Source organism: Cyprinus carpio, chromosome B23 (assembly GCF_018340385.1).
Source record: "Cyprinus carpio isolate SPL01 chromosome B23, ASM1834038v1, whole genome shotgun sequence".
In the NCBI taxonomy this organism is placed as follows: domain Eukaryota; kingdom Metazoa; phylum Chordata; class Actinopteri; order Cypriniformes; family Cyprinidae; genus Cyprinus; species Cyprinus carpio.
Window position 1 is genome coordinate 24,240,651 of NC_056619.1, and position 26,771 is coordinate 24,267,421.

The 26,771-nt window shown below is 34.4% G+C and overlaps 5 protein-coding genes and 1 long non-coding RNA gene across 9 annotated transcripts; 3 read left to right on the forward strand and 3 right to left on the reverse strand.

Annotated features, from left to right (window-relative positions):
- The first annotated feature begins 162 nt into the window (after window positions 1–162).
- LOC122141934 lies at window positions 163–1,558 on the forward strand. The gene is made up of 3 exons (XR_006158217.1): window positions 163–395; window positions 913–967; window positions 1,528–1,558. It is a non-coding gene; the product is annotated as an uncharacterized LOC122141934 (long non-coding RNA).
- A 121-nt stretch (window positions 1,559–1,679) lies between these two features.
- Window positions 1,680–7,897, forward strand: LOC109053249 (ATP-dependent RNA helicase DDX19A-like). Its single transcript, XM_042750787.1, has 10 exons — window positions 1,680–1,939; window positions 2,439–2,531; window positions 2,824–2,926; window positions 4,042–4,156; window positions 4,239–4,410; window positions 5,175–5,412; window positions 5,494–5,656; window positions 5,788–5,962; window positions 6,060–6,076; window positions 6,758–7,897. Exons 2-10 carry the CDS (start codon window positions 2,470–2,472, stop codon window positions 6,817–6,819), a joined length of 1,107 nt encoding a protein of 368 aa, XP_042606721.1. The 5' UTR covers window positions 1,680–1,939; window positions 2,439–2,469; the 3' UTR covers window positions 6,820–7,897.
- Window positions 7,898–9,173: 1,276 nt separating this feature from the next.
- On the reverse strand, window positions 9,174–10,272 carry LOC122141964 (UBX domain-containing protein 10-like). Of its 2 annotated transcripts, none has more exons than XM_042750922.1 (2): window positions 10,174–10,272; window positions 9,174–9,880 (listed from the first exon to the last, which is right to left on the reverse strand). In XM_042750922.1, the coding sequence occupies exon 2, from the start codon at window positions 9,873–9,875 to the stop codon at window positions 9,207–9,209; it is 669 nt and encodes a 222-aa protein (XP_042606856.1). In that variant the 5' UTR covers window positions 9,876–9,880; window positions 10,174–10,272; the 3' UTR covers window positions 9,174–9,206. The 2 variants fall into 2 exon arrangements, with proteins under 2 accessions (XP_042606856.1, XP_042606855.1); XM_042750921.1 differs by having other exon boundaries at window positions 9,174–9,899.
- Window positions 10,273–10,972: 700 nt separating this feature from the next.
- LOC109053198 (ceramide-1-phosphate transfer protein) lies at window positions 10,973–12,465 on the reverse strand. The gene is made up of 2 exons (XM_019070624.2): window positions 12,298–12,465; window positions 10,973–11,975 (listed from the first exon to the last, which is right to left on the reverse strand). Exons 1-2 carry the CDS (start codon window positions 12,408–12,410, stop codon window positions 11,453–11,455), a joined length of 636 nt encoding a protein of 211 aa, XP_018926169.1. The 5' UTR covers window positions 12,411–12,465; the 3' UTR covers window positions 10,973–11,452.
- Window positions 12,466–13,077: 612 nt separating this feature from the next.
- ints11 (integrator complex subunit 11) lies at window positions 13,078–22,296 on the forward strand. 2 transcript variants are annotated; one of them, XM_019070620.2, is made up of 17 exons: window positions 13,078–13,351; window positions 13,816–13,913; window positions 14,007–14,080; window positions 14,166–14,394; window positions 14,943–15,041; window positions 15,134–15,168; window positions 15,270–15,408; window positions 15,553–15,617; window positions 15,746–15,935; window positions 16,877–16,960; window positions 17,063–17,152; window positions 17,907–18,069; window positions 18,244–18,354; window positions 18,868–18,929; window positions 19,007–19,149; window positions 21,165–21,294; window positions 22,169–22,296. In XM_019070620.2, the coding sequence occupies exons 1-17, from the start codon at window positions 13,324–13,326 to the stop codon at window positions 22,223–22,225; spliced, it is 1,797 nt and encodes a 598-aa protein (XP_018926165.1). In that variant the 5' UTR covers window positions 13,078–13,323; the 3' UTR covers window positions 22,226–22,296. The 2 variants fall into 2 exon arrangements, with proteins under 2 accessions (XP_018926165.1, XP_042606553.1); XM_042750619.1 differs by lacking the exon at window positions 22,169–22,296 and adding an exon at window positions 21,030–21,067 and having other exon boundaries at window positions 21,165–21,284.
- A 53-nt stretch (window positions 22,297–22,349) lies between these two features.
- On the reverse strand, window positions 22,350–24,912 carry LOC109053197 (uracil nucleotide/cysteinyl leukotriene receptor-like). 2 transcript variants are annotated; one of them, XM_019070622.2, is made up of 2 exons: window positions 24,716–24,912; window positions 22,350–23,809 (listed from the first exon to the last, which is right to left on the reverse strand). In XM_019070622.2, the coding sequence occupies exon 2, from the start codon at window positions 23,652–23,654 to the stop codon at window positions 22,722–22,724; it is 933 nt and encodes a 310-aa protein (XP_018926167.1). In that variant the 5' UTR covers window positions 23,655–23,809; window positions 24,716–24,912; the 3' UTR covers window positions 22,350–22,721. The 2 variants fall into 2 exon arrangements, with proteins under 2 accessions (XP_018926167.1, XP_018926166.1); XM_019070621.2 differs by having other exon boundaries at window positions 22,350–23,812; window positions 24,716–24,910.
- Window positions 24,913–26,771: the final 1,859 nt, after the last annotated feature.

Below are 26,771 nucleotides of genomic sequence, written 5' to 3' on the forward strand. Positions count from 1 at the left end.
AAAATACGTTTAAGTGAAGTTTAGTTAATATAAACAAAAAAAGAGACAAATGTCGATATTTGTCCGTACTAATGGCTTGTTATAAAAATATACTAACTTACTGTAGCATTTAATTGGTTTATACTAAAACCCAGATACTTACACATTAAACTGCTTGCAATGAATAGTAAATTACAGTAGAAGTGTGGAACTGTGTCCTGCACTAACTTCCGGCCGGACAGCGTTCTGTGCGCGCGCTGTCAGTGTGCGCGTTCTCGCGAAGCTGAGTCGACTGAAGTGCAGCCCATCTGAAGACTTATCAAGACCGCGTAATAGTTCACATATCCTCGACTGAAGCGATGGCAACCGACTCGTGGGCTCTAGCTGTGGACGAACAAGAGTCTACAACCAAGACTGTGAGTGAAAATGCGGTTTAATTGTGTTGTAATGGATTAGCGGACTAGCTACGGTGAGTCAGGCGCTGGCTGCGTCTCAAATCCTAGTGAGCTGCCTACATAGACAGCATTTCTGCATGTCACGGGCGTGTTTGAAACGTGCAAACAAGGTTTTGGCCATCAAAATGCTTTTTATTTAAGTTTTGAGACATGGCCTGTACGATATTTTTAAATCTAGCAGCCACAGTTTAATTTTTAACAAGTAAGTTAACATAATCTAAATTAGTCTATATAACGTTAAACTCTTAACGTGCGTAATTTTTGTTTGAAAGCTAGTGAGTGTGTGTATACTTGCCATTAAGTGACTTGTATGACTAGCAGCAAACATATCTGCTTAATTTTAATAATCGACTTTTGTTTAATCATTTCAAGACGTTACTGACTCATACGCTTAATTTGTGAATGTTGATTATTAGATAATGTCTCTGTGCATTGCATTTAAATGTATTTAAACTTAAATTCTGTTGTTTGAAAACAGATTGGGAACTTGCGGATTATGGAAGCGGGAGATGCAAATTTACATCAGACTGATGGTAGTCATGTTTTACATTATTATATTGCATTAAAGCAATAGTTCACTCCGAATTTATTGTTTATGATGTTCCAAACTTGTATGACTTCTGTAGAACACAAAAGGCAAAACTTTGTAAAATGTAGATTACTTTTTTGTCCATACAGTTACAGTAAATGGGAACTGGAGCTTTTAATCTTCAAAAATAATGCAAAAGTACTATAAAGTGTCATTATATTCATTATAAGTGTGCACTATTTTCCGAATCTTTTCAAGTCATGCAATATTTCTGTGAAGAACGGATCAAAATCATGTCATAATAATATTAATAAGCCATTATCTGGTTCTTGATGGAAGAAACAGCCAGTCCTTTTCTCAAAATCTCCTTTTTTTTTGTTCATCTAATGAACAAAGGCATACACGTTTGAAGTGACATGAGAGTGAATAAATGACAGTTTTCGTGTGTGTACTATTATTTTGACTACTACTTGTTTTTACAAAACATAGCTGTTAGCAACAATTGCATGAAAGTATTCCTTTGCATTTTCTGATGTCTTCTATTTTTTCTCTCCTGTACCGTAGATAATGGCGACAAATCCCGAAAAAGGTAAAAATTAAAACTTCAAAAACTACATACAGTAATAAAAATAAACAAAAAACAAAAATAATATATTTAATTAATTTCATTAATTAAATATTTTAGAGATTTATTCTAATTATTAAGAACGTAAGTACTTAAGTAGTTTAAAAAGTGTGTGGTTACAGCTTAAGTTACTTGTTCAAATGACACCCAAGCTTTATGGATTAACTGTAAAAGACCATCATAGAAGCCTGTTTCTTTCCTAATCTACTATTTAGAGGACAGAGCCACACAGTCTCTCCTAAACAAGCTGATCAGAAGCAATGTGGTCAACAACACGAACCAAGTGGAGGTTCTTCAGAGGGACCCAAACTCACCACTTTATTCAGTCAAGACCTTCGAAGAGCTGAGACTGTGAGTGCTTTAAAACAGTGATATCTGTGAATTTACACAACCATTCAGAGGTCTGAGGGCAATTTTACACGAAAAATATTAAGCAGCACTTAAATTTTCAACATTGATAATAATAATAAATGATTGTTGTGTAACAAATTATTAGATCACAGCAAAATATTAAAATGATTTCTGAAGGATCATGTGACACTGAAGACTGGAGTAATGATGCTGAAAATCCATCTTTGCATCGCAAGAATAAATTACATTTTAAAATGTATTCAAATAGAAAACATTTATTTTAAATTGTAATAATAATTTGCAGTTTTATTTGTATTTTGTGTCGACCCCAAACTTTTGAACAGTATTTTACATTCCTAACATTCAGAACAATTACTGATCTGTTCAATATTTGGGAGAAATACATATGAAAACGACCGTGCACTATATATGGAAGCTTTGACACCTCTCAGACAGCTTGCATATGTCAATTTTATTCGTTGTAATTTGTATAACTCAGGAAACCACAGTTGCTCAAAGGCGTCTATGAAATGGGCTTCAACAGACCTTCTAAGATCCAAGAGAATGCCCTTCCCATGATGCTATCCAAACCTAAAATCAAAAAATTTATAGCCCTATATAGGCTCAAAACAAATGATATATGCTTGAGGGTTAGGAGCAAAAAGTGAATTTCACTATAGCCCTATATAGGCTCAAAACCATTGATATATGCAACTAGAATTATTATTATTGCTTTATTTATTGATTGGACTAAAAACACACAGATTGAATATTTGATCAACAAAATTGGACTATCAAGAAGTTTATGTGAAATATCTGGGTGTGAATTTAGCTTTAATAGACTCATATGTTTCCCTGACTCTATGTGTTTCCTTCACTCCCAGACCTCAGAATCTGATCGCTCAGTCTCAGTCTGGCACTGGTAAAACAGCTGCCTTCGTGCTGGCCATGCTCAGTCATGTGGACCCAAGCTTAAAATGGCCTCAGGTGAGTCTGAAAACTGAGATTGACTCTAATGTTCCCCTTTCATTCTGACTTCAGGCAAGACGCTGCAGGTAAAGCCTTTGTTTTTTCAAAAACTGGTCAATTTTCAGATTTTAGGTTCATTACATTATGAAACATTTGCAGATAAAGGTGCTGTATGTAAGATTTTGACTCTACTAAAGCATAAAAATACCATAATATGTTTTCAGATATTTAAGAAACATGCTAAATTAACATACTTGTTTATCTGAAAAACAGTGCTACAGTCAGTTATTCTCCTTTGAAAATGTGGTTCCGGGCCGGAATGTCGATCTTTGTTTTATTTGTGAAACCCACCCACTGCCAGCTTACCCAAATGTATTTCAGAACGCCGTAGAAAACACAACGTATTTAATTAAATTCATCGTCATGTGCGCTCGTTCCTGTTTGTGTCGTCAATCTGGCAACCTGTGTGCATCAAGTCTGAGGAGGAGGGGCCGGGTGTAAAAAAAAAAAAAAAAACCTTCTCGATATTTTGAATTTGGACTGCAATACCTAGTTCAACCACTCGGTGTCAATCCTACATACAGCATCTTTAAACATAACATTTCAGAATTGAAGCAGTAAAAAACTGCCTTAATGTGTGATTAATCAACTGGGGAAAGTACAGCCATATCTGGTAATTTAATATCTGTTAGTTTTTTCACAATTCTGACTTTTTTCTCAGAATAGAGTTCATATCTCAGAATCTATTTTTCAGAATTGTGAGGAAAAAAGTTCAAATTGTAAGATAAAGAGTCACAGTTACCTTTGTTATTTCATGTAATGACGGAATTGTAAAAAAAATGGAATTGTGAGAAAAAACAGTTCACAATTCCAAAATGTAAAAAATTATTCGCTATTCTGAACTTCACGAAAGGCTGAATTAGTTGCAGTTAATTTAATTTATTCTATGGCTTCCATGGATAGTTCATAATTTTTGTTTAAAAAACAAAACAAAACACTTTTTCTGCCATTTACTCAGCCTCATGTCTTTCTAAATTAATTATTAAAGTCACAAGGGTGAGTTTTCATTTCAGTGTGGACTATAATGTAAATGTTGTTAATACTTTGGTGTCCAATCTGTGTCTGTCCTGCAGTGTTTGTGCATTTCTCCCACATATGAGCTGGCTCTGCAGACGGGGAAAGTCATTGAGCAGATGGGCAAGTTTTATCCAGAAGTCAAACTGGCATATGCTGTTCGAGGACATAAAAGTAAGTAGTTAAATGAAGCTTCAGAATCTTGTGATGTGTAAAGCAGATTTAAATGCGTAATGGCTGCTGTGCCCTCTGCCAGTGGAGCGTGGCGTTAAGATCAAGGAGCAGATCGTCATCGGCACACCTGGGACGGTTCTGGACTGGTGCATTAAGCTCATCGACCCCAAAAAGATCAAAGTGTTTGTTCTGGACGAGGCCGATGTGATGATCGCCACACAGGGACACCAGGACCAGAGCATCCGCATTCAGAGGTGAACTTAGCCCAGTGTTTGAAGAACATGCAAGCAAATACACAAAGACAGCCTGCTGATTATATGATCTATTATGATTTTGATCTACTGTATAATGACATTTTTTTTGTATCTGGATCTTATACATAATTTATTATTATTATTAAAAACATTAAAAATACATTTCATACATACTGAGATTTGAAAACACCAATTTTATTTTGTTGAACTCACTTGTGGATATATTATTTTTTTTTATTTTTTTTAATGTAAGAAATAATTGTTTAAAAAATAATTCATTTTTCACTTAAGTAGTGGGGCAGTTTTCTTTAATAAATAAATAAATAAAATCTTTTTTTTTTTTAAGAAAAGTCATGATTAAAAGATTTTATATTTTTTATAAAGATTTTATATACATAATATATAAAACAACAAAAACTTTTAAAATTGTTTTTAAATTTAATTGATTGTGTAGGCTTCTGTGTTTTCAAGGTGTAAAAAAAAAAATTCTTTTGTAAACAACTGGATATTTTTATTAAATGGAATTTAATTTGAACACATAGATTACATTAATTGATATATCCTTATTTTCTGCTGATCGTTTTGCAAATTTTCACAAAAATACAGACACATTGTCCTTCAGAATGACGTTTGTGGCTTTTTTTGTGCATTGACATTTATTTTAAAATGTATTTTTAAATAGAAAAAGTAACTTTACATTTAAAATGCAACTTGGTTTGGCATGAGATCAAGTATAAATGGTTTCTATTTCCCATCACTGACAGAATGCTGCCCAAAGGCTGTCAGATGTTACTCTTCTCTGCCACCTTTGAGGACTCTGTGTGGAAATTTGCCGAGAGGGTCGTGCCAGATCCCAACATCATCAAGCTTAAGCGAGAAGAGGAGACCCTGGACACTATCAAGCAGTACTACGTGCTCTGCAACAGCAAAGAGGACAAGTTCAACGCACTCTGTAACATCTACGGAGCTATCACTATCGCACAAGCTATGATCTTCTGTCATGTGAGTCTGTTTGCCTCTGGTTGATATTTGTAAGTTTGTGTTTCCTTCATTTAATCATCCCATATTGTCATCTTTTCTCAGACTCGCAAAACAGCCAACTGGCTCGCCGGCCAGCTGTCTAAGGAAGGCCACCAGGTGGCGCTGCTCAGTGGGGAAATGGTAGTCGAGCAGAGAGCTGCAGTTATTGAACGTTTCAGAGATGGCAAGGAGAAAGTTCTCATCACTACTAATGTCTGTGCAAGAGGCAAGTACACCATTACGTCTAATAAGATGCAAAGCTGTATTTCTACAGCCTTGAGAGAATTGAAGTATTCGGTCCTTTCTCATCTGTGTGTAAATTCTGCAATCTTCAATAATCAGGCTGTCCATCCACAGGTATTGATGTTGAACAAGTGTCAGTGGTGATCAACTTTGACCTTCCTCTGGACAAAGATGGCAATCCAGACAATGAAACGTACCTCCACCGGATCGGCAGAACTGGACGTTTTGGTAAGAGAGGACTTGCTGTCAACATGGTGGACAGTCAGCGCAGCATGGAGATTCTCAAGACATACATTAGTTTATCTCAATAGTTAACCTGTAGTATGTGATAGTAATCCCAAAAGAAAAACTTAATAATATTAAATTATGTCTATATAAAAAAATACTATAAATTTTCATTTTAGTATTATTATATTAATTATTATTGAATACTTTGAAAAATAATGGCTCTTTCGCTCCCTGTACATATGGGTCTACATCACCATACTGTAGATTGTGATTTTTAGAAAATTATGGGCAAGATATATTACTGTTAAGTATGTTTTCATTGCAAAATTAAGATGCAAATTATATTTTCTGAAAGGTATGATGTCCCTTTCTTAAACAAAGTTATTTGTTTGCTTTCTAATTATATATACATAAAAGGTTTTATGTAAGCCATGTGTTTCTAAAGAAACATCATTTTAGTTTTTAGCAATATTAACTACAAATGAATGCTTTTACAACCCTTTCAATACTAAACCAACATATATATATATATATATATATATATATATATATATATACATACATATATATGTGTATGTATATATGTATGTGTGTGTATATGTATGTATCTGTATGTAGTGTATGTATACATATATATATATGTAGTGTGTGTGTATATATATATGAATTATGGAATTACCTTTTTTTTTTTTGTAGAATATTTTTAATAATTATTTAAAGGAATATTAATGTATGTAAATTACAAAAAAATTGAATAATTATGGAATTACCTTTTTTTTTTTTTTTTTTTTTTTTTTTTTAAAATGTTTTTATTTTATTTAAATGTATTAATTAAGTAATTTGTTTTATCCAACAGATAAGAAAATTGGGAGGCTGGACACAGATGATCTCGATGAAATTGAAAAAATCGCCAACTGAAGTGATGAAGAGCGAAATGCCCTCTACATTATTTTCCTAAAAATCAGTTCTGCTGTTACCTCGTCAGATTTGATGCTTGAATAATCTGCATTACAAAGACAGATGTTTACATAAATTATCGACTCATATTTAGGAGAATATGCTTTAACTCAAGCTTAATGCCAAATAGTTTTGATTCCATGCTTATAGCTGTTAGAGGACTTTTTGAATCAGTTTGCGTGAGTGTGCTTTGATTTTGAAGTGAATTGCAGTACTAATTCCTACATTTAATCTTGTTTACAGGAGAGAGTTTTACATAGGCATTTTCTCTGTTATCTATTTGACTAATGAAGCATATCTTGCATAGGGCTGTGCTGTGAAGTAAGTGGACTACTTTTTGGTCTTGCGTGTGAATAGAATCATAACAGACTTCAGTATTCCATCAAAGTATCTGAGAAGATAAAAGTCAGTTAGGAAGAGAATCTCTGATAAATATGGTTTACTTGCCTACAGATTTGTACAAAATTATAAAAAGGCGCACAAATGACACAGTCTCTTAAGACCAACTCAAAACACTAACATTCCTCAAGACAAGAGCACTTTAGAATAAAAGACATTTTATAATGAGAATCATTGTGAAAATCACAATAGAGTATTGTTTTGATATGTACCAATGCCTTTGTACTTGAACTACAAAAAGCATTTAAGCTTTTTGAAGAAGAATTTTTGGTTCTGTTCAGAAAGACCAAATAGTAGTTTAAATTTTAGTTGAACTGTGAATTATTTGCTCGGATGTTCTTTTCCGTTGCAGGAAATGCAGTACTTTTACAAAGTATAAAGAGCTACTGAAGAGTGATATTGTTGTGTTGTAGCTATATTGTTAGGGATAGCTGCTCTACTGTTGTTTGCGAAATGCAAAATTATTTTAGTTTGTTTACATTTTTGCTGCTTAAATTAATGCGCCTTGTTTGACTGAAACCCATTTGCGATTACATTTAGCTGCAGCATTTCAGTTTCTTTTTTTGTAAATTTGCTGCATTTAGGGTTTTATAGTTGTTTCCTATATATTCTTATAATAATAAAACTACCAGTTGGCTCATTTCTGTGGTGATATCAATCATTTTTATGTATTTGCAAGAATTAAATGCAACAACTCTTAGGATGGATTTATACTTTTTTTCATGGTGCTTTTTTTTTTTACTATAACTCCCTACATCCACTGTGCAAAAGACAGCACCTTTATTATAGATTGTAGACATTTTAACATGCATCTAACATGCAGTCTGGAATCAGAAGACAAAAAAGGGGGGGGGGACTACATTAAATATATATAAATATATAAAAACAAAAATATAAATAAAAATATATAAAAAAATATATAAATATAAATATATACATTATATATATATATATATATATATATATATATATATATATATATATATATAAAATATATATATATATATATATATATATATATATAAACAAACATTATAATGATGTCAAAGCAAAAACGTCTTGAAGGTCCTAAACACACTTAATGGTCACTTTATTTAAGCAAAATGTAAAACCTTTTTTATCTGTAATATATATTTTATCTAGTTGTCTGTAATGTCTAATTCTTTCCATTGTTTATGACCCAAACTGGTTCTTGACAGATTTCTTTTGTTTTTGTGATCTTAATTTGTTTTGTCAATCAAGATTAGTTTTACCTTACAATAGCTGTTGACTCAAAAATGAAAATTTGCTGAAAACTGACTAACCTTAGGCCATCCAAGATGTAAATAAATTTGTTTCTTCATCAGAATAGATTCAGAGAAATTTAGCATTACATCACTTTCTCACGAATGGATCCTCTACACTGAATGGGTGCCGTCAGAATGAGAGTCCAAACAGCTGATAAAAACAAATAATAATTCAAAAGTAATTCACACCACACCAGCCCATCAATTAACATTGTGTCAAGTGGAGAAACAGTGTTTGTAAGAAACAAATCCATCATTAAGATATATATAACTTAAAACTGTTGCTTCCAGCAAAAATATGAGTCCTCTTTCTTTCTTCAGTAAAAAAGTCTCGTATGAATCAGGAAAGAAATAAGCACTGATCAAGCACCATTTACAGGCGAGAACACTGGAGGACGTGTTATTATGGATTATGGACTGATGTTTTGTCCAGAAGCAATGTGTTGATTACAGAATTACTGTGATGTTTTTATCAGTTGTTTGGACTCTCATTCTGACGGCACCCATTCACTGCAGAGGATCCATTGGTGAGCAAGTGATGTAATGCTAAATTTCCCCAAATCTGTTCTGATGAAGAACATCTTGGATGGCCAGAGGCTGAATCAATTTTCAGCAATTTTTTTTTTTTTTTTTTTTTTTTTTATCAGAATATATGTAATTGTTTCAAGTTAAATCCATGTTGCTGTCATCTTGGGAAATGCATAAAACCGATTTGTTCAGGACGCCACACTGAGCCAAGCTCATTGTAAGGTTTGTAAAAGTCCTTCGTGGCACATCCATAGTCTCAATCACACAATTGTCAAACCTCTCCCCGAATTCAGCCTCTGCAGCCGATAGCACCACCTGGAGCTGGTCTCCCGGCCGGAAATGGCACTTGAACCTCTGACCGCATGGAGTTCTGATGGCGAGAAGCAGGCCTGGTTCCTCTGGAGGAGTTCGACCCGTCTCACTTCCTAACGTCACATCCGGTCTGACCTTTGTGTGGACACGTGAAGTGTGTTGTTGACATATCCTACGGCTGTTGTCACCTTGACCGGATGTCCGGTCAGTACCTGTTTTCTTCTCTATGGAAGGGAGAACCTTGTATTTGTTGAGTAAGACGGGCTCATCGGGGGGTCTGTCGAAGATTTCAGACAGTATCTCTGTACAAGGTTGACTGCAGGGTCTCAGAATGGCTTGGGATTGAAGGCACTGGTTTGACCTGTCGTTTGCCTTGGTGGCTGGAGGTTGGGGTGAAAGTGATGAGGACTGGGAAGGGGGATCCACATTGGAAGTGGAAGCCATCATGGGTCTGCAGCGCCCCTTAGATGACTTGGGCCTGCTCACATGCATCCTTCCTGAAGAAGACATTGAACTCTATTCAGACAGACAGACAGACAGACAGACAGACAGATAGATAGATAGACAGACAGATAGATAGATAGATAGATAGATAGATAGATAGATAGATAGATAGATAGATAGATAGATAGATAGATTACACTTGCACGCATCAGTCAGTCTCAACTTTCCAAATAAATAAGCTTATGCATTACAAATAACTTCAAATGTACGGTTCTATTTATAGGTTAAAGTTGATAAAATATTCAATAAATTATCGTAATGCAGAAACATGTAAAATGTATCGTACCTTTGAAGTTATTTTGCTTCTTTCAGTCTTTGAAGAGATAAAGTAAGCATTTTCACTACGGTCGATAGTTCTGCCGACGCACTGGCGTCTCCATGGCAACGCTTCCGAAGCGGAAGGCGTCATGTAAACGTTTATAGTCTGCGATTTTATATATATTTACATATCATTATGAAATGTTAAAAACGTTAATGACTATGAAATGTGGGTCAAACTACTAAACAGTGCTTACAAAAATACAGAAATAAACAATTTCCATGCCGTCGCCCTTACGAAAATTAACCATGGTTTTATTACAGTAAAAGTGTAGTAAACACGGTAAATTTGTGGTTACCATGATTTAGTTATAGTAACCATGATTTTTATTATTATTATTATTATTAAAACCATGATTAATTTCCATAAGGGGGTATTTTTCTTGTTTGTGGCACAATATAATACAATATAATTTAATGTTATTTAATGATTAAATGTTATTTTATATCGTTACTCATGAATTCATGTGGGACATTTACTAATATGAGATATTTACATTTCCTAAACACCTTAAAGCAATTTAAGGCCAAAAAAGTCACTTTGGAAGAAGCATGTAGTAAATAAATAATAACCAAAACATATACACTGAATATAACTAAATAGAGTTGTATTGCTTGCTAAAAGGTATGCTGTTTGTCAATCTGTAAATTAAATTGTAAATACTGAAAGAAGTAAATGTCATCCTAAGGCAAAGCTTGAAAATGATTGTTCAGTGTTCTTTCATTTTAGATACAATATGAGAATAACCATAACGAAAACACATTCCTCAGAACATTATATTTAATTATTGCATTACATAATATTTATACATTCACTACAAAATTCCCCTTTTGTAGTTTCAGCATGCTGCAGATGTATGACGTACGTTCGACATGAATTCAAGTAAACGTATTTCCATTAAAATAATTAAAACTCACAGAGGGAAAAAAAAGAGCTATATATTCAAATATACAGTACTTCACATTTAAATTCTAATTTAAATATGTATCATACACATCCTTTGCCTTTAAATGGCTTTATATTGTTCCCTAAGCTCAAATATATTGAAGTACACCCAGCATGTGTAGTTTGATAGCTTAAATTTGCAGAACCCTGCTTAAAATGAGCATTAAATCTGCATATTGCATGCCCCTTTGGTTTATAAAAAGGCAGACAAATAAGTTGATGTTTGTAGTAAATAAGTGAGTATGTGCCACAAGGACTATGTATTAATTAGTGTAAGAGTAAAATACATATCAGTCCCTCTCTACGGCAACTCCAGGAGGTGGTTCTTGGCATACAAGTCTTCTGTGATCTGGTAGACTTCAGCGATGAGAGGCAGAGACTCTCCCAACAGAGCAACCACCTGCGTGTGATCCCCCGCATTCATCACATCAAAGAACGTGTCACGCCCCGGAAGGGCACAGAACGCCACGCCGACGGCTTTCCGGATGAGCCAGGGGTGGTGCTGAGACAGAGACTCGTTATAGGCGTCAGAACACATGACGGAGGTCTTGCCGTCCTCGGTGCTGGTTCGCAGTCTCTCCAGGAACAGCTCCAGCCAGCGCAGAGCCCGATGGAGCCTCAGAAGAGTGCGGCAGCCGGATTCTGGGTGGCTGCCTCTTTTGGTGAGGTCCACCAGCTCATTCTCCAGCTCATACTTCACCATGGACTGGATGGTGACATAATAGGACCCGCTTTCTCCTGAAAGGAAGTTCTCTAGGATCTGGATTTTGTTGACCACATCCTTGGAGATGAAGGAAAACACGTTCCCTAAACTATTCATGAAGCTGATAGAAAAAAGAGAGGGATTTTGATTATTACAATTTTTTAAAATTGCTCATAGTCTTTATATTCAAATGGCTTTCCTGCATTTTTTTTTACCAATGAATTTTACAGGTATTTGTAATTACAAGATAAAGATTATTTTTTTTTTTTTTTTACAGCTGAGCATTAAATGCTTTTAAATTACATTATAAATTTGCATGTCTAAGATTTCCATTAATTATAAACAATAATTAAATATAAAATAAAATATTTCACGAGTTGTGGCATCACTTCTTTAAATATCCCAAGACCATGATGTAAAACAGTAATAAAACATGTACTCACGAGACCAGTTCTTGCCATCCTGCTATATAATATTTAATGTAAACCTCCTTATTCTCACTCATACTTGATCTGAATGCTTCCAAAACCCTTTGAAGACTGAATGTATCTGCCATATCTGTTCTTTGTCCTATAATCCTATATATTAATTAACAATATTATATGTTCTCCACATTGATAATATATCTCTAAAAACACTTCTCTCCCCTTGATCCTCATTCTCTCCCCCAAAAAACATTTTTCACATCACAACACAAAAAAAAAGTTCCATGTGATTGGACGTCACATCGTAGCTTTTCACTAGTCTTCCATGAGGCGGCGCTTTAGGGCTCAGAAAGTCGAATTCTCCATTGAGCCGCATTTAAATATATGGAGGCTGTTTGCTTTTTTGAAGACAATTATGCATCGAAAAGAATAATATTTTTAATATATATAATCTCTAACGATTTGTATCCGACAACGAAATTTAAATACGACTCTGAATCTGAATGAAAATGATTTTTAAAAATCCTAGTCCAGAAATCACAAACGAGCATGATTGGTCCGCGCTGACCAGCGCTGTGAAAAGTAACAGTTACCACGTGACATGGCTGTTTACGTCTAGTGGACCTGATAGTAATTTACTCATTAATAACAATAATATTTATAATAATAATAAAATACTTTATTACCAATTAAATTGAAAATACACAGTACAGAATTAAAATAAAAAAAATATTCTTTAGAAACGATAGACAACGAATGGTCCACTAAGTCACGCCCACATCGATACCCGTATGATGTATTCTACTCTCTTGTTCTGTGACGTTATGGCAGCGGCGTGAAGTTGTTTAGCTTGTTGTGCTAACCTGTTTCTGAATGATCCACTATTTTAACACTTTAAAAGTCTTTACATTTGTTTTACATCCCTGGCTGGTGTGTAAGCTGACTGACATGCACCCATCAAGTGTTCGTATCCGGCTAATGTACAGTTAGTGTTCGACCATCAGGCTCTTGTAAACATAAAACATTCATTTCTGAGCTCTCGAGATGCCTGATATCAAAGTTACGCCTTTAGGTAAGACGTATGCTTAAATTTTAAATAAAACTTCTTAAAAAACGTTAATAAATAAGCAATTATTATTAAACATATAATGCTTAACAAATAATATTGTGCAGGAATCAACAGTATTAGTAGTTGTGTGTGTGTGTGTGTGTGTGTGTGTGTGTGTGTGTGTGTGTGTGTGTGTGTGTGTGTGTGTGTGTGTGTATATATATGTATGTATATATATGTATGTATATGTATGTATGTGTGTGTATATATATATATATATATATATATATATATATATATATATATATATATATATATTATATGATATGCATACATACATACGTATACATACATACATATATATATATATATATATATATATATATATATATATATATATATATATATTACATATTATCATATAAATTAATTTATGTCTAAAGTTTAATTCTAAGTTCTTCTAAATGTGTGTATGTGTTGTTTTGCAGGGGCTGGTCAGGATGTCGGCCGCAGCTGTATTTTGGTCTCCATCGGAGGCAAAAACATTATGCTTGACTGCGGGATGCATATGGGCTATAATGACGATGTGCGTTACTACAGTTGTTGCTATCTTCAGTTGTTTGTATCTTGAACATAATAGTTGAGTACTATGCCCTTAACTTTCTGTGTTCATTTTCAGAGACGTTTCCCAGATTTCAGTTACATTACTCAAAACGGTCGCCTCACTGAGTTCCTGGACTGCGTTATTATAAGGTTAGTTTGTATTTGACGTGTTACGTGACTGTTGTGTGTTTTCTTGTTCTCTACTGTGACTTTCTTTCCTCTTTGTTCTGCTCAGTCATTTCCACCTGGATCACTGCGGTGCTCTTCCCTACATGAGCGAGATGGTGGGTTACGACGGGCCCATCTACATGACCCACCCCACCAAAGCCATCTGCCCCATCCTGCTGGAGGACTTCAGAAAGATCACAGTAGACAAAAAGGGAGAGACCAACTTCTTCACTTCACAGATGATCAAAGACTGCATGAAGAAAGTCGTGCCACTCAACCTCCACCAGACGGTTCAGGTAAAGCTAGTTGTCTGTGAATTTGATTTTAATTTGCAATAATTGAAATGAATTAATTTAATGTATTGTTATCAATAAAATTTTTTTAAATTAATAGATTTTTATCAGTTCATTAATGTAAGTAATTTTAGAAATTTAATCATTAATTTATTAATGATTTTTAAGAATTTTGTTATTATAAGTTTTCCTTATTGAAAATGTTTAAACAAAAAGCATCAAATTAATTTATAAATATTTTATTGATTAATATTCTAAATACATATTAATACATTTTAACAACTTATTTGAATCTACTATTCATTAGATTTTTTTATTGTGTAATAATAATAATAATAATAATTATTATATAATTATAAAATAATTAATATAAAAATAATAATTTTTTTAATTAAAATAATTAAAATTGTAAATATAATAATATATCTTTTTAATATAATAATATTTTAAATATAATCTTTTTAGTTTTTTTCTTTTTTTTGGTCTGACTTTTTATTTATTTATTTATTTCATTTTTTTTTTTTTGTATGTTTTTTTTTTTTTTTTTTTAGGTTGATGAGGAGCTAGAGATCAAAGCGTACTATGCAGGTCACGTGCTGGGAGCCGCCATGGTTCAAATCAAAGTCGGCTCAGAATCTGTCGTCTACACAGTGAGTGTCACATTGCTTATTAAATACTCCAATTTTATGATGTTCCAGCTGTTGACATCATTTGCAAATGAAATCTAAATCTGTTTGTGTAGGGTGATTACAACATGACTCCAGACAGACATTTAGGGTGAGTAAAATCTCTTCTTTTGACACTCTTTTATGTTCGCTCCAGGTTTTACATTCGGTTAGATTAATTCAGGTTAAATTGAGTCAGGTTTAAATTCTCAGAGCTGCTTGGATTGACAAATGCCGGCCAGATCTTCTGATATCAGAGTCCACATACGCCACCACGATCAGAGACTCCAAACGCTGCAGGGAAAGAGATTTCCTCAAGAAGGTTCACGAAACTGTGGAAAGAGGAGGGAAGGTAATTAAGGCACATTAATATATGTAGAATTCAGTTGGTATTTATCAGCTCATCCATCAGATTTTAAAGCCTTTTTTAATGTCATTTCATTAATATGTTTTTAGATGTGAGTGTGTTCTGTTCATCCCGGTGTCTCTGTTTTAGGTCTTGATTCCAGTGTTTGCTCTGGGAAGAGCACAAGAACTCTGTATTCTGTTGGAAACATTTTGGTGAGCTTGTACAGTTGTTTGCTGCTTTTATGTTTTTGAATATGTGTAATATAGCGAATTCGGTTGCAACACTCATAAACTGTGTTGGAGCAGAATTGTGTGTAATTGCTGTCTGTTGGTTTTACTAGGGAAAGAATGAATCTGAAAGCCCCCATTTACTTCTCCACCGGTCTGACTGAGAAAGCCAATCACTACTACAAGCTCTTCATCACCTGGACCAATCAGAAGATCCGCAAGACCTTCGTACAAAGAAACATGTTCGAGTTCAAGCACATCAAAGCCTTTGATCGCTCGTATGCTGATAACCCTGGACCTATGGTAAGACAGCTGCAAAGAAATGTATATAACTGACCATTTATCATTTACTCTGCAAGCCCACAAAGAGATATTCATGCATTATTATTATTAAAAAAAAAACTTTTTTAATTTAGAAACCTTCTGGAATATTAAGCAGTATTCAGAAAATAATATTGATTTTCTTTAAATCTGATTTTCTACAATTAATATTAATGAAAAATTTTAAAACTAATTCATATACTCTAATAATTGAAACACTATTAATAGATGTTTATTGTAAAATTATTATTACTATTATTTTTATTATGATTAAATAATACATGTAGAAGCCTTTCAGAATATTAAATGTGACGTGTTAAATCTTATTTCTTTAAAGGGATACTCCATCCCAAAAGGAAAATTTTGTCATTAATCACTCGTTCCAAACCTGTAAAAGCTCCATTTGTCCTCGGAACATAATTTAAGATAAAAAGCCTCCCTGTTTTCATCCAAAATATCTTAAATTGTGTTCTGAAGATGAAGAAAGCTTTTACTGGTTCGGAACGACATGGGGGTAAGTGATTAATGACAAAATTTTCATTTTGGGATGGAGTAACCCTTTAAATCATGTTTTTTCTTATTTTAATAAACATTCCAATTTTATAATTTATGTAAAAAAAAAAAAAAAAAATTTGAATATATAAAAGGATTTTCCACTAATAGGATGTTTCACCTGTCACAGAATAAATCAGTGAAAAGTGAATCTATTTGGTTAGCAGAATGAAAAGGTTTGAGATTTGTTTCGAATCTTGATTCCCAAGGCCTCAGAATCGAAAACTGATTTTATTTTTATGTCCTAGGTAGAGCTAGCTTTTTCTGCTGTTACAGAATTGTCCAAAAGAAGTGATGGATTGTTGGAAAGTGGAACAAATGAGTTCATGATATTATGTAAAACCAGAGACATTGATAATTATGTTCCACAGGTTGTGTTTGCCACCCCAGGAATGTTGCATGCTGGCCAATCTTTACTGATATTCAAGAAATGGGCCGGCAATGAAAAGAACATGGTACGACTCCTATTGAAACGGCTGATCATGTTACTGAGACTTACCACTTCAACTCATTCAATAGAAGATATATCAATTGAGTTTAATATAATTATTTCTTAGGTCATCATGCCAGGGTACTGTGTGCAAGGCACTGTGGGACACAAGATCTTGAATGGACAGAAAAAACTGGAGATGGAGGGAAGAGCAACGGTAATAATTGGCACTGCAAACACTGATTTTAACTGAGCTTCACTAGATGGCATTAGAGAACTCTGATCTGTAGTTTATATTACCCACAGTCATTTTTACCCTCTTTAACCACACCTGAACTTTATGTCAAGCCTCTATAATATACATCTGCATCTCTGTATTTAAGCCTCATACACTAGCAATCAAAAGTTTGGAATACTTTGTTTTGGAAAACATTTTTTCTCTTATGCTCACCAAGGCTGCTTTTTTAAATTAAAACTACAATGAAAACATTAATATTGTGAATTATTGCCATTTATAAGACCTGTTTTCTATTGTAATATATTTTAATAATAATTGAGCAGCAAATCAGCATATTAGGAAGATTTCTAAAGGATCACGAGACACTGAAGACTGGAGTATTGGATGCTTTGTGAGTAATAACAGGAATAATTATATTTTAAAATAGAGAAAACAGTTATTTTAAATTGTAATGATATTACTGTTTTTACTGTATGTTTGATCAAATAGAAAGTGAAAGAGATGTGACATGTGGCCAAGTATGGTGACCCATACTCAGAATTAGTGCTCTGCATTTATCCTGTCCAAAGTGCACACACATAGCAGTGAACACACACACACACACACCGTGAACACACACCTGGAGCAGTGTCAATGTAGCCTTGGGTGAGCATAGGAGACTTGTTTGGAGACATTTAAAAAAATCATAATTGTTCCAAACTTTTGACTGGTGTTGTATGCGGTGTGTGTTTAGTTGGATGTGAAGCTACAGGTGGAGTACATGTCCTTCAGTGCTCACGCTGACGCCAAAGGCATCATGCAGTTGATCCGCATGGCAGAACCCAGAAACATGCTGCTGGTGCACGGAGAGGCCAAGAAAATGGAGTTCCTCAAAGACAAGATCGAGCAGGAGTTCAGTAAGTCATTAGAACTTTGGACTGTACAGCATGCTTGCTAGTTTTGTGATTTCTTCTTGGGAACTTTAGGGGGTACAAATACAACACAAAATTGTGGAATATGATCACTTTAAACAGTGTAATTTTCAGCGTTTATTACATATTCTCTTTGTGCTGATGGTTTACCCCATGCAGGTATCAGCTGCTATATGCCAGCCAATGGAGAGACGACGAGTATAGTGACGAACCCCAGCGTCCCTGTGGACATCTCCCTCAACCTGCTGAAGAGAGAGATGGCTCTCGGAGGTGTTTATTGACTCCCACTGACTCCTTTATTTGACCTGAAGCACCAACATGACTTTTTGTCATGTGGTTATGTGGGTCTTGTAGTTTCTGCTTTTCCTCTCTTAGTTTGAGTTTCTGGATCCCATATATAATATAAGCATGCATTATTGATTTTATAGCATGCACAAATTAAATCGAATGATTTTTGTGCTTACTTTCATTTGGTATGACACATTCACTAACTGTAAAATATATATTAACATTAACATACAAATACATTTTAGTGATGACGTGACATACAGCCAAGTATGGTGACTCATACTCAGAATTTGTGCACTGCATTTAACCCATCCAAAGTGCACACACACACACCCGGAGCAGTGGGCAGCCATTTATGCTGCGGCATCCGGGGAGCAGTTCAATCGTGGTATTGCTGGCCCGAGACTCGAACCCACAACCTTAGGGTTAGAACTCTCTAACCATTAGGCCACGACTTCCCCTTTTAACAGGATTTCTTATGAAACTTTCTCACAGGTCCATTGCCTGATGCTAAAAGACCTCGCACCATGCATGGGACATTAATAATGAAGGACAATGTAAGTCAACATGGCTCTTTAGGTCTGACTAATATAAGGTTTCAGATGTTGTTTTCTGAATATGTGTGTCTGTGTAGAGTCTGCGGCTGGTTTCTCCAGAACAGGCTCTTAAAGAACTGGGTCTCAGTGAACACCAGCTGCGCTTCACCTGCCGTGTGCAGCTCCATGACCCCCACAGCGACAACGACACACTCGGCCGCATCTACACACACCTCAAGAGGTCAGCGAACTATACCACACACACTTCTCTATTGCAAAAATGAATGCAGTTAATCATGCCCTTCTCACCTGCATGCAACAGGGTTAACTAAATCTATTAAAAACATTAATTGAAATAAAGCAGAAATAAAATTAAATATAAATATTAGAACAGATATGATAAGTATTATAAACATTTAATTAATCAAAAATTAGAAATGTTAAAATAATTAAGGTTGAAACACCAGATTACTTACTAGAAATAAATAAAAAGAAAACTTAATCTAAAACTGCTGCTGAAATGAGAATAAATTAAATCTAGATAGAAATAATTCTAAAAAACATTTTTTTTAATTTAATAAAATAAAAATGACAAAGTGCAAAAGTTACTAAAGATTAAACTAAAAAAATAAATAAATTAAAGCTCATTCTAAATATTTATGAAAACTGTAATAGATTATATAAATAGTACAAAAAAACGACACTGGTATGTATATTACGTAATGAGGCATTTTCAAACCTTCAGATTAATTCAAGCTTGAAGGTCATGTTTTTCCAAGTCCACAGTGGCGTGGGATGTGTTATACCCTGATTTAACACTTAGGGGTTAGGTGAGAGATTTTCAGCAGTTTTTACTTCGGAGAACATTGTTGATCAGTCATTTGTGTGACGTGAAAATGAAAGGAGACTAATGGAAATGGGGTTCAAAATACCACAGCTAAGTACAGCTTTATTTAAGCTGGGGGAAAACGTTTTTGTTTTTTTTAAAGTTAGTTGAGTCAATGCCGATAACCTTGTTGGCAGCGCGCTGACATACAGCACTGCTGCGCTACGGGCGTCCCGAGATCGAGTCCCGGCTCGTGGACCTTTCCCGAACCCGGCCCCACTCTCTCTCCCACTTCGCTTCGTTACTCCACTGTCCTATCAAAGTAAAAGCAAAAAACGGCACTTTGCATGCGTCCATCCATCAGATTTTATGAGAGTGAAGCAAACTATGAACATGTCTGATTGATGAACAAATGATTCTTATAAACGTTTTTTTTTAATAAGTCACAGAGATTGACAAAGCAGTGTCAGACTTGTAGTTTGAATCCAAATCATTTAGTCAGTAAATCATTCAGAGCTGTCATTTATTCAGGAAAATTAGACCATGTTAGTGGATCAGTCTATTTACAGGCTGGTTGTTCATATGACAAAGTGTAATTAAATATTTATGACGAAGCTTTGGTATAACTACGACAGAGTTTTAGTGCCATGTTAAAAAAAAAATCTAAGATTACGAGGTTAAAGTCATAATATTTAGAGGAAATCGAAATTATGAGAATAAAGTCGTAGCAATACGAGAATAAAGTTGAAATATTTTGAGAATAAAATCAAAATTATGACAACCTCTTCCAGTGCTCCCAATCCGGGCCATTTGCATGTGCAATATAGGCTTTAGGCTTAAAATATTATAATTTAATGAATTTCAAAATATTATAATTTATTAATTGCTACGATTTAATTCTCGTAATTTCAACTTTATTCACGGAATGTTTCGATTTTATTCTTGAAATATTTCGACTTTATTCTCGTAAAGTTTTGAATTTATTCTCAAAATATTACGACTTTAATCTCGTAATCTTATTTTTTTTTTTATTATTATTATTATTATTATTCAACGTGGCACTAAAACGCAGTTGGATGTAACAAATTTAAATAAATTCTAATATTTTATGTTGTTCAAAGTTAAAAAGCTATCCACTCAATAAACTGTTTGGTAATTTGTCAACTAAAAAGGCTTTTGGCTTCTGAATGTTTCATGGCTGTCATCTTTAGTCATTTTTGGTACTTCACATACGGGTGAGTCATTTCACCCAAATGTTCGCCCCTCAGTGAACGACACATTTACCTCTCTTCCAGCCACAGTGTAAATGCCAGTCCCTATGGGCCAATATGAGGTATGAGGTTCCTATATGTGCATGAACCATATATGTGGTTCATACTTTCATAAAGTTCTCGTGAGAGGTCAAGTCTGTTTTTCGTTCTCTCTTACAGTGTATTGAAAACTTACAGCATCCAGCACGTCCCAGACGGCACCGTCATCGTGGAATCCATCGTTATTAAAGTGACGTCCTCGGCCGAGGAACCCAACCTCAAAGTCATTCTGCTCTCCTGGAGCTATCAGGTGAACAAATGTGATGAACTAAATCTCAACTGATCTACCTTCATATTTGAATGTGGATTATATTGTATCAACTGTTTTCAAACAGCTTAAATACTTTAATTTCTATTTTGGGTTTGTTTATGTGGAAAACTGCACTTGTGTTTTGTTTTTGGCTTGTGGTCAGATCAGGAATTTACAGCACCTCACAGCCCACAAGGGAAAATTTTTGCACTTATGTTTCCGAACAAACACTGGTATCGCCGACCGCCTGGCAAAACAAACACATAAAATCACATTCTTCAGTATACTGCAGGCTAGCACAAATGGATTGCAAATGAAACAGCAACAAATGTGTGAGAGAAAGTGAATCTGTGGTGTCACCTTCTCGCGTGGTTTACATTACTTTTGTCCAATATCGCAGCTTCTAGAAATGCCTCTGACCGCACTGAGACACGCTCAGTGGATTCAGAGCTTGTACTTATTTAGACCCCTTTTTAAAATTATCTTATTTTTATTCAGCAACGATGCAATGGATTGATCAAAAATGACAGTAAAAGCATTTAGAATGTTACAAAAGATTTTTATTTTAAATAAATGCTGTTCTATTCTTCAGAGAATCCTAAAAAAATTAGAACTTTTTTCTTGAGCAGCATATTAGTATGATTTCTGAAGCTTCTGGCTGCTGAAAATTCAGCTTGGCATCAGAGAAATAAATGGCATTTAATTATTGCATAATATAAAATATATTAAAATAGACATCTGTTATTTTAAAGTGTAAAAATATTTTGCAGTATGACTGGTTTTTCCTGAAATAAATGCAACCATAAGAGACTTTTAAAAACATTTTAGGTTTTGAGATGTACTATTGTAACCTGTTTCTCATTGTGTCCCTCAGGATGAAGAATTGGGCAGTTTCTTGTCTACGTTGTTAAAGAAAGGTCTGCCTTCGTGACTGGTGACACTTGATGACATTTGATGTTTGTCGTTGGTTTATAAATAAAACAATAAAGATTTTTTTTTAGTAAAATTAAACTTAAAATAAAATATAAAATAAAATAATCAAAACAAATAAAACACAAAATTTGAAACAAAATGCAGTGGTGATACTGACATTTACATCTACGTATATATGTAATAATTCAATGATATGAAATGATACACAAACTAAAAAAAAAATTGCATTAACCACTGAAATGACAGTAAAACTCAGAACCGACTCAAGATCATTTAAAAAAAAAAGCCAAATATTGGCCAATATATCAGTAAGTTTGCTTTTTTTTTTTTCTTTAACTGTATTGGTACAATTATATGAGAAAATTCCTGACTCCGTTTCATCAAGCCACATTGGAGTCCATATTTCTGTATTGCAGTCTTTTGGCTTTACAGATGATTTTATGTGCTGTCTTTGCTCTCTGAAATAGTTCAGTTGGAACGAAGCTTTCAGAAGCTCAAAAGCCATTGGAAATGGAATAAACACCCGTTTTCTTCCTCAGCCTCAGTCTTTTGAGCCTCCACTTGTAGTGGCCCGTGGCAAAGTAGTACAAAAGCGGGTCCAAGATGCTGTTTAGACTGACCAGAGCCATGGTCACCCTACGGAGGATAAAAATCACGTCATTCTCTTTGGTGTTTTTCAAGCGTGTCAAGAGGTACACAAGATGCACGATATGATAAGGAAGGAAACACAGAAGTGTGATGGCTAGGATGGCGTAGATGATCCGCCGTGCCCCGCGGGCGGTGGAGTTCTTGATCCGGGCGATGCGATGGGCCACGATGGGGTAACAAACCAGAATGACCGCAGAGGGCAGAAGGGATCCAAAAATGAGACTGCTTATGCTGTAGGGTGCCAAGTCGCTCCACTCTTTTTGACTGAAGCCCTCAAAACACATGTTCCCTTTGCTTGTTAATGGGCATTTTAACATGAACACCAACATAGCCGACCCAGAGACCAACCATACAGCGGTGCTCACCAGCGCCGTGAGATTGGTGTTGCGAAGCTGCAGGTAGGTGTGAGGGTGGAGGGTGGCGATGTAGCGGTCCACGCAGATGCAGGTCATGAAGCTGATGCTGATGTAGATGTTGGCGAAGAAGATCGTGCCGGTGATGCGACACATGGCATCGCCAAATATCCAGTTGCTGTCATTGAGGTGGTAGTGGATACGAAATGGCAAGGCGAACAAGAAAAGCATATCGGCCACAGCCAGGTTAATGATGTATATGTTTGAAGGAGATTTCTGTTTGATTTTAAAGATGAAGTAATACAAAGCTCCGAGATTTCCAATCAATCCGAAAAACAAGACCAGACTGTAGATGGGTGTGAAGAGATACCGTGAGATGGAGAGAGAGTGCTGGAAATCATTTTGGAATTTGGTTATGTTTTCCATGATGATGTGGTAAATAGGTTTTAAAAGAGTTTAGAGATTTGCTCACATCTGCCAATATGACTTGCTAGAATTGTAATAAATGCATTGTTCATTATTTTGGTTAGTATTGTGCTTTTCGGTTCCCCATCAGCATAGAGGTGAACCTCCGTGAGTTTCTGCTGTGAAAAGAAAACATTAATGGAATTTATCATGTAAATCACCCAAACGTGAAGAATATTGCACAAGGTGTTTATCATGCAAACTGGTATAGTGTATGACTGTACCAGCTGCAAGGTTCGATACACATTCAATTGACAGCATTTGTTGCTTAAGGTTAACTACCACCAATAAAATCAATCAATCAATCAATCAATCAATCAATCAATCAATCAATAAAATAAAAATCAAATCGTCCCAAGTTGTCTTGGAAAGGTAAAAAAAGAGCAAAAACAAACTGCGTCACGTTAGGGTCCAGCTGCATTAACAAAGCCACTATCTTAACCAGTTTGACCAACTAGCAGTTAACCAAGGGTTGTCTTACTATTCAATTCAAATTAGAACAGTCTGCCTTTCTGTTATTATTTAAAAAAGCTACGACCAATCTAGAAGAAAAAAAAATGCATGACTAACTTTTCAAGACTAGTCTAAGCATTTCATCGCGAATTAATTGTCATTTTTCTGAATAATATATAATAAGAAATGTAAAGCTTATAATTTTATAAAAGCACTTACATTAATTACTCCGTTAAATTGTGTGCAATATTTGAATTTTTGAACAGGTACACAAAATGGGTTTCTTAAAACGTGTTCTAAAACAGTGAGAAGCCTATTTAATCGTTTATGGATTAATTGATCAATTCACTTCCATTTTAAGTGCATTACTAAGAAATTAACATTATGAGGTCATCAACGAGTGCTGTCGATTGAGTTTAACTTGTACTGAACACTGAATATTCAGTTAAAGCAAAAACTGTTTTTTATGGTTATATATAATTTAAGAAACGTATTAATACAGAATTGTACAATTGAAGCATACACCACACACACACACAGAATAATTACAATAACTTTCATGTACTTACAGTAGGCTGTTAGAAGCGTGCTTGAATCCTGCCGACCACGAGTTAATGTAAAAAGCACGTATTGTCATATCAAGTCTTATGAAAGCTAGCTGTTGTTCTGTCAGTGTCGGAAACTTATTCTGAGCACTGTGGTTTTACGAAGTGATATGAAAAGACAGAACAGGAAATCCAGAAAGTGCAGCCTCCCCCGTGTTGAGGGCGCCTTGGGGGACATGCAGACATTTTAGCACGTGGAAATTATGTATTCCATGTTCCACTCAGTGAACTGTAGTGTCTAGAGACTTTAAAGGTGGTTGTGTAAAATGAGTCACCCTGGAATTGAAGCGTGGTCGTATAGTGCATTGATTGAGAGTGAAAGTGTACTGTATGATCAATGCATGTCAGTCGTTACTCACGTTTAGCTATTTGCATTGCTGCTTTTTGTTCCTCTTGTGTAGAAGCAGACTTTCTGATCTAAATTTGTCTCTAAAACCTCAACAACAAAAAAAGTTGACTGTATGTGATAAACATCTATCATCATTGATGGTCTGTTTAACACTAGGGGGCGCATTAAATCAAATATAAAATAAAAATAACACCATCCAAACCAAATTAAACATAAACAAACAAATCAAATTTCATCTGCTTTTATTTTGTATGATTAATGGTGCTTTCCAAGGCAGTCATCACTAATACTATTTCTATTTTAACTTAGCTCAAATCCTAAATAATATAATCCTTCATGTGTTGAAAATTCTATTTAAATTTTTTAGAATTTATTTTTAAAAATACAAAAAAAGTTTGCATATTTTTGAATGAAGTGTTTAAAAATATACTTTGCCCTCCATGTAGGCCTATTTCAATCCAATTTAAAAAAAAAAAATTACATAAAAATTATTAATTTAGGAGATACAAACTCGTGAGGACAATCAATTTCATTTGGGATTTTGTAAATGCCATCTAACTGAATGGAAATAGCCGCGCTGAAGTTTGAATCAGAGAGGACAAGAATGAGATTTGTGTTTTGGTTTAAGGGCCACATTGTGTCTGATGGCCTTTATGTAGTGACAGATGAATTGAGTGAATACAACCCCGTCGCATTCCACACTTCCTGTGAGGATGAGATGGCATTCATGTTGGAAAATGGCTCTGAAATGCAGCTTTGCCATTGTGGAATTTATAAACTGATTGTGAAAGAACAGCATTTTGTTGGTTTGCATTTCAGCTCTTGATCAGTCTTTTTTTTCCCCTTCATTTTTGGTTAATGTAATATTGAATTGTCTAAAATGTCTCTTTACATTAAAAATCAGAGTTATTTTAGTATCACGGATATATTATTTTAAATTCGTTTTTATTTTTATAATTTTTTTAACATGTCTATATTGCTATTAGAGCAGTAACAGTTTATATTTGGATGCTTTTACACAAAGTTGCATTGCATTCATGTACATGATGCATGCAAAAAAATAAAAAATGTATAGCCTGAATGCACTGTAAGTCTCTTTGGATAAAAGCATCAGCTAAATGCATCAACATAAATATAAATGTGATATTTTGGTAACACTTAACATGAAGCCTTTGTATATATCATGCATTCTAAAAGTATTTTAATGCATTAATTATGCCTTTTAATGCACCTCATAATGCAATGGTGTATAATTATAATAATGTTACAGCATAATACATTATAGCTCCATTTATTTGTATATTTATATTTACACATTTAGAAACTATAAAACACAAGACAAGCTACCAATTTCAGACATTACAATTAACACTCAATTACAATTATTTATGAAAAGATAAACTCAAAACATAAATACTAAAATAAATACATACATACATACATAAAAAAAACACATACATACATACATACATACATCTTATATATATACATACATACATACATAAAGGTGCATCTCAATAAATTAGAATGTCGTGGAGAAGTTCATTTATTTCAGTAATTCAACTATAATATAAATAAATTCAATGCACACAGTCTAAAGTACTTTAAGTCTTTGGTTCTTTTAATTGTGATGATTTTGGCTCACATTTAACAAAAACCAACCAATTCACT

Bases quoted from the DNA above. Each gene is read 5' to 3' on its own strand.
- LOC109053249 (XM_042750787.1), top strand. From the start codon at position 2,470: ATGGGCTTCAACAGACCTTCTAAGATCCAAGAGAATGCCCTTCCCATG. The intron at 2,532-2,823 runs TAAAATCAAAAA...CTTCACTCCCAG, and splicing joins CCCATGATGCTATCCAAACC to ACCTCAGAATCTGATCGCTC. The intron at 5,657-5,787 runs GCAAGTACACCA...GTCCATCCACAG, and splicing joins TACTAATGTCTGTGCAAGAG to GTATTGATGTTGAACAAGTG.
- ints11 (XM_019070620.2), top strand. From the start codon at position 13,324: ATGCCTGATATCAAAGTTACGCCTTTAG. The intron at 18,355-18,867 runs GTGTTTATTGAC...ACTTTCTCACAG, and splicing joins GAGAGAGATGGCTCTCGGAG to GTCCATTGCCTGATGCTAAA. The intron at 21,295-22,168 runs GTGAACAAATGT...TGTGTCCCTCAG, and splicing joins TGCTCTCCTGGAGCTATCAG to GATGAAGAATTGGGCAGTTT.
- LOC109053197 (XM_019070622.2), bottom strand. From the start codon at position 23,654: ATGGAAAACATAACCAAATTCCAAAATGATTTCCAGCACTCTCTCTCC.
- LOC122141964 (XM_042750921.1), bottom strand. From the start codon at position 9,893: ATGTCTTCTTCAGGAAGGATGCATGTGAGCAGGCCCAAGTCATCTAAG.
- LOC109053198 (XM_019070624.2), bottom strand. From the start codon at position 12,410: ATGGCAGATACATTCAGTCTTCAAAGGGTTTTGGAAGCATTCAGATCA. The intron at 11,976-12,297 runs GTGAGTACATGT...TTTTTCTATCAG, and splicing joins GGATGGCAAGAACTGGTCTC to CTTCATGAATAGTTTAGGGA.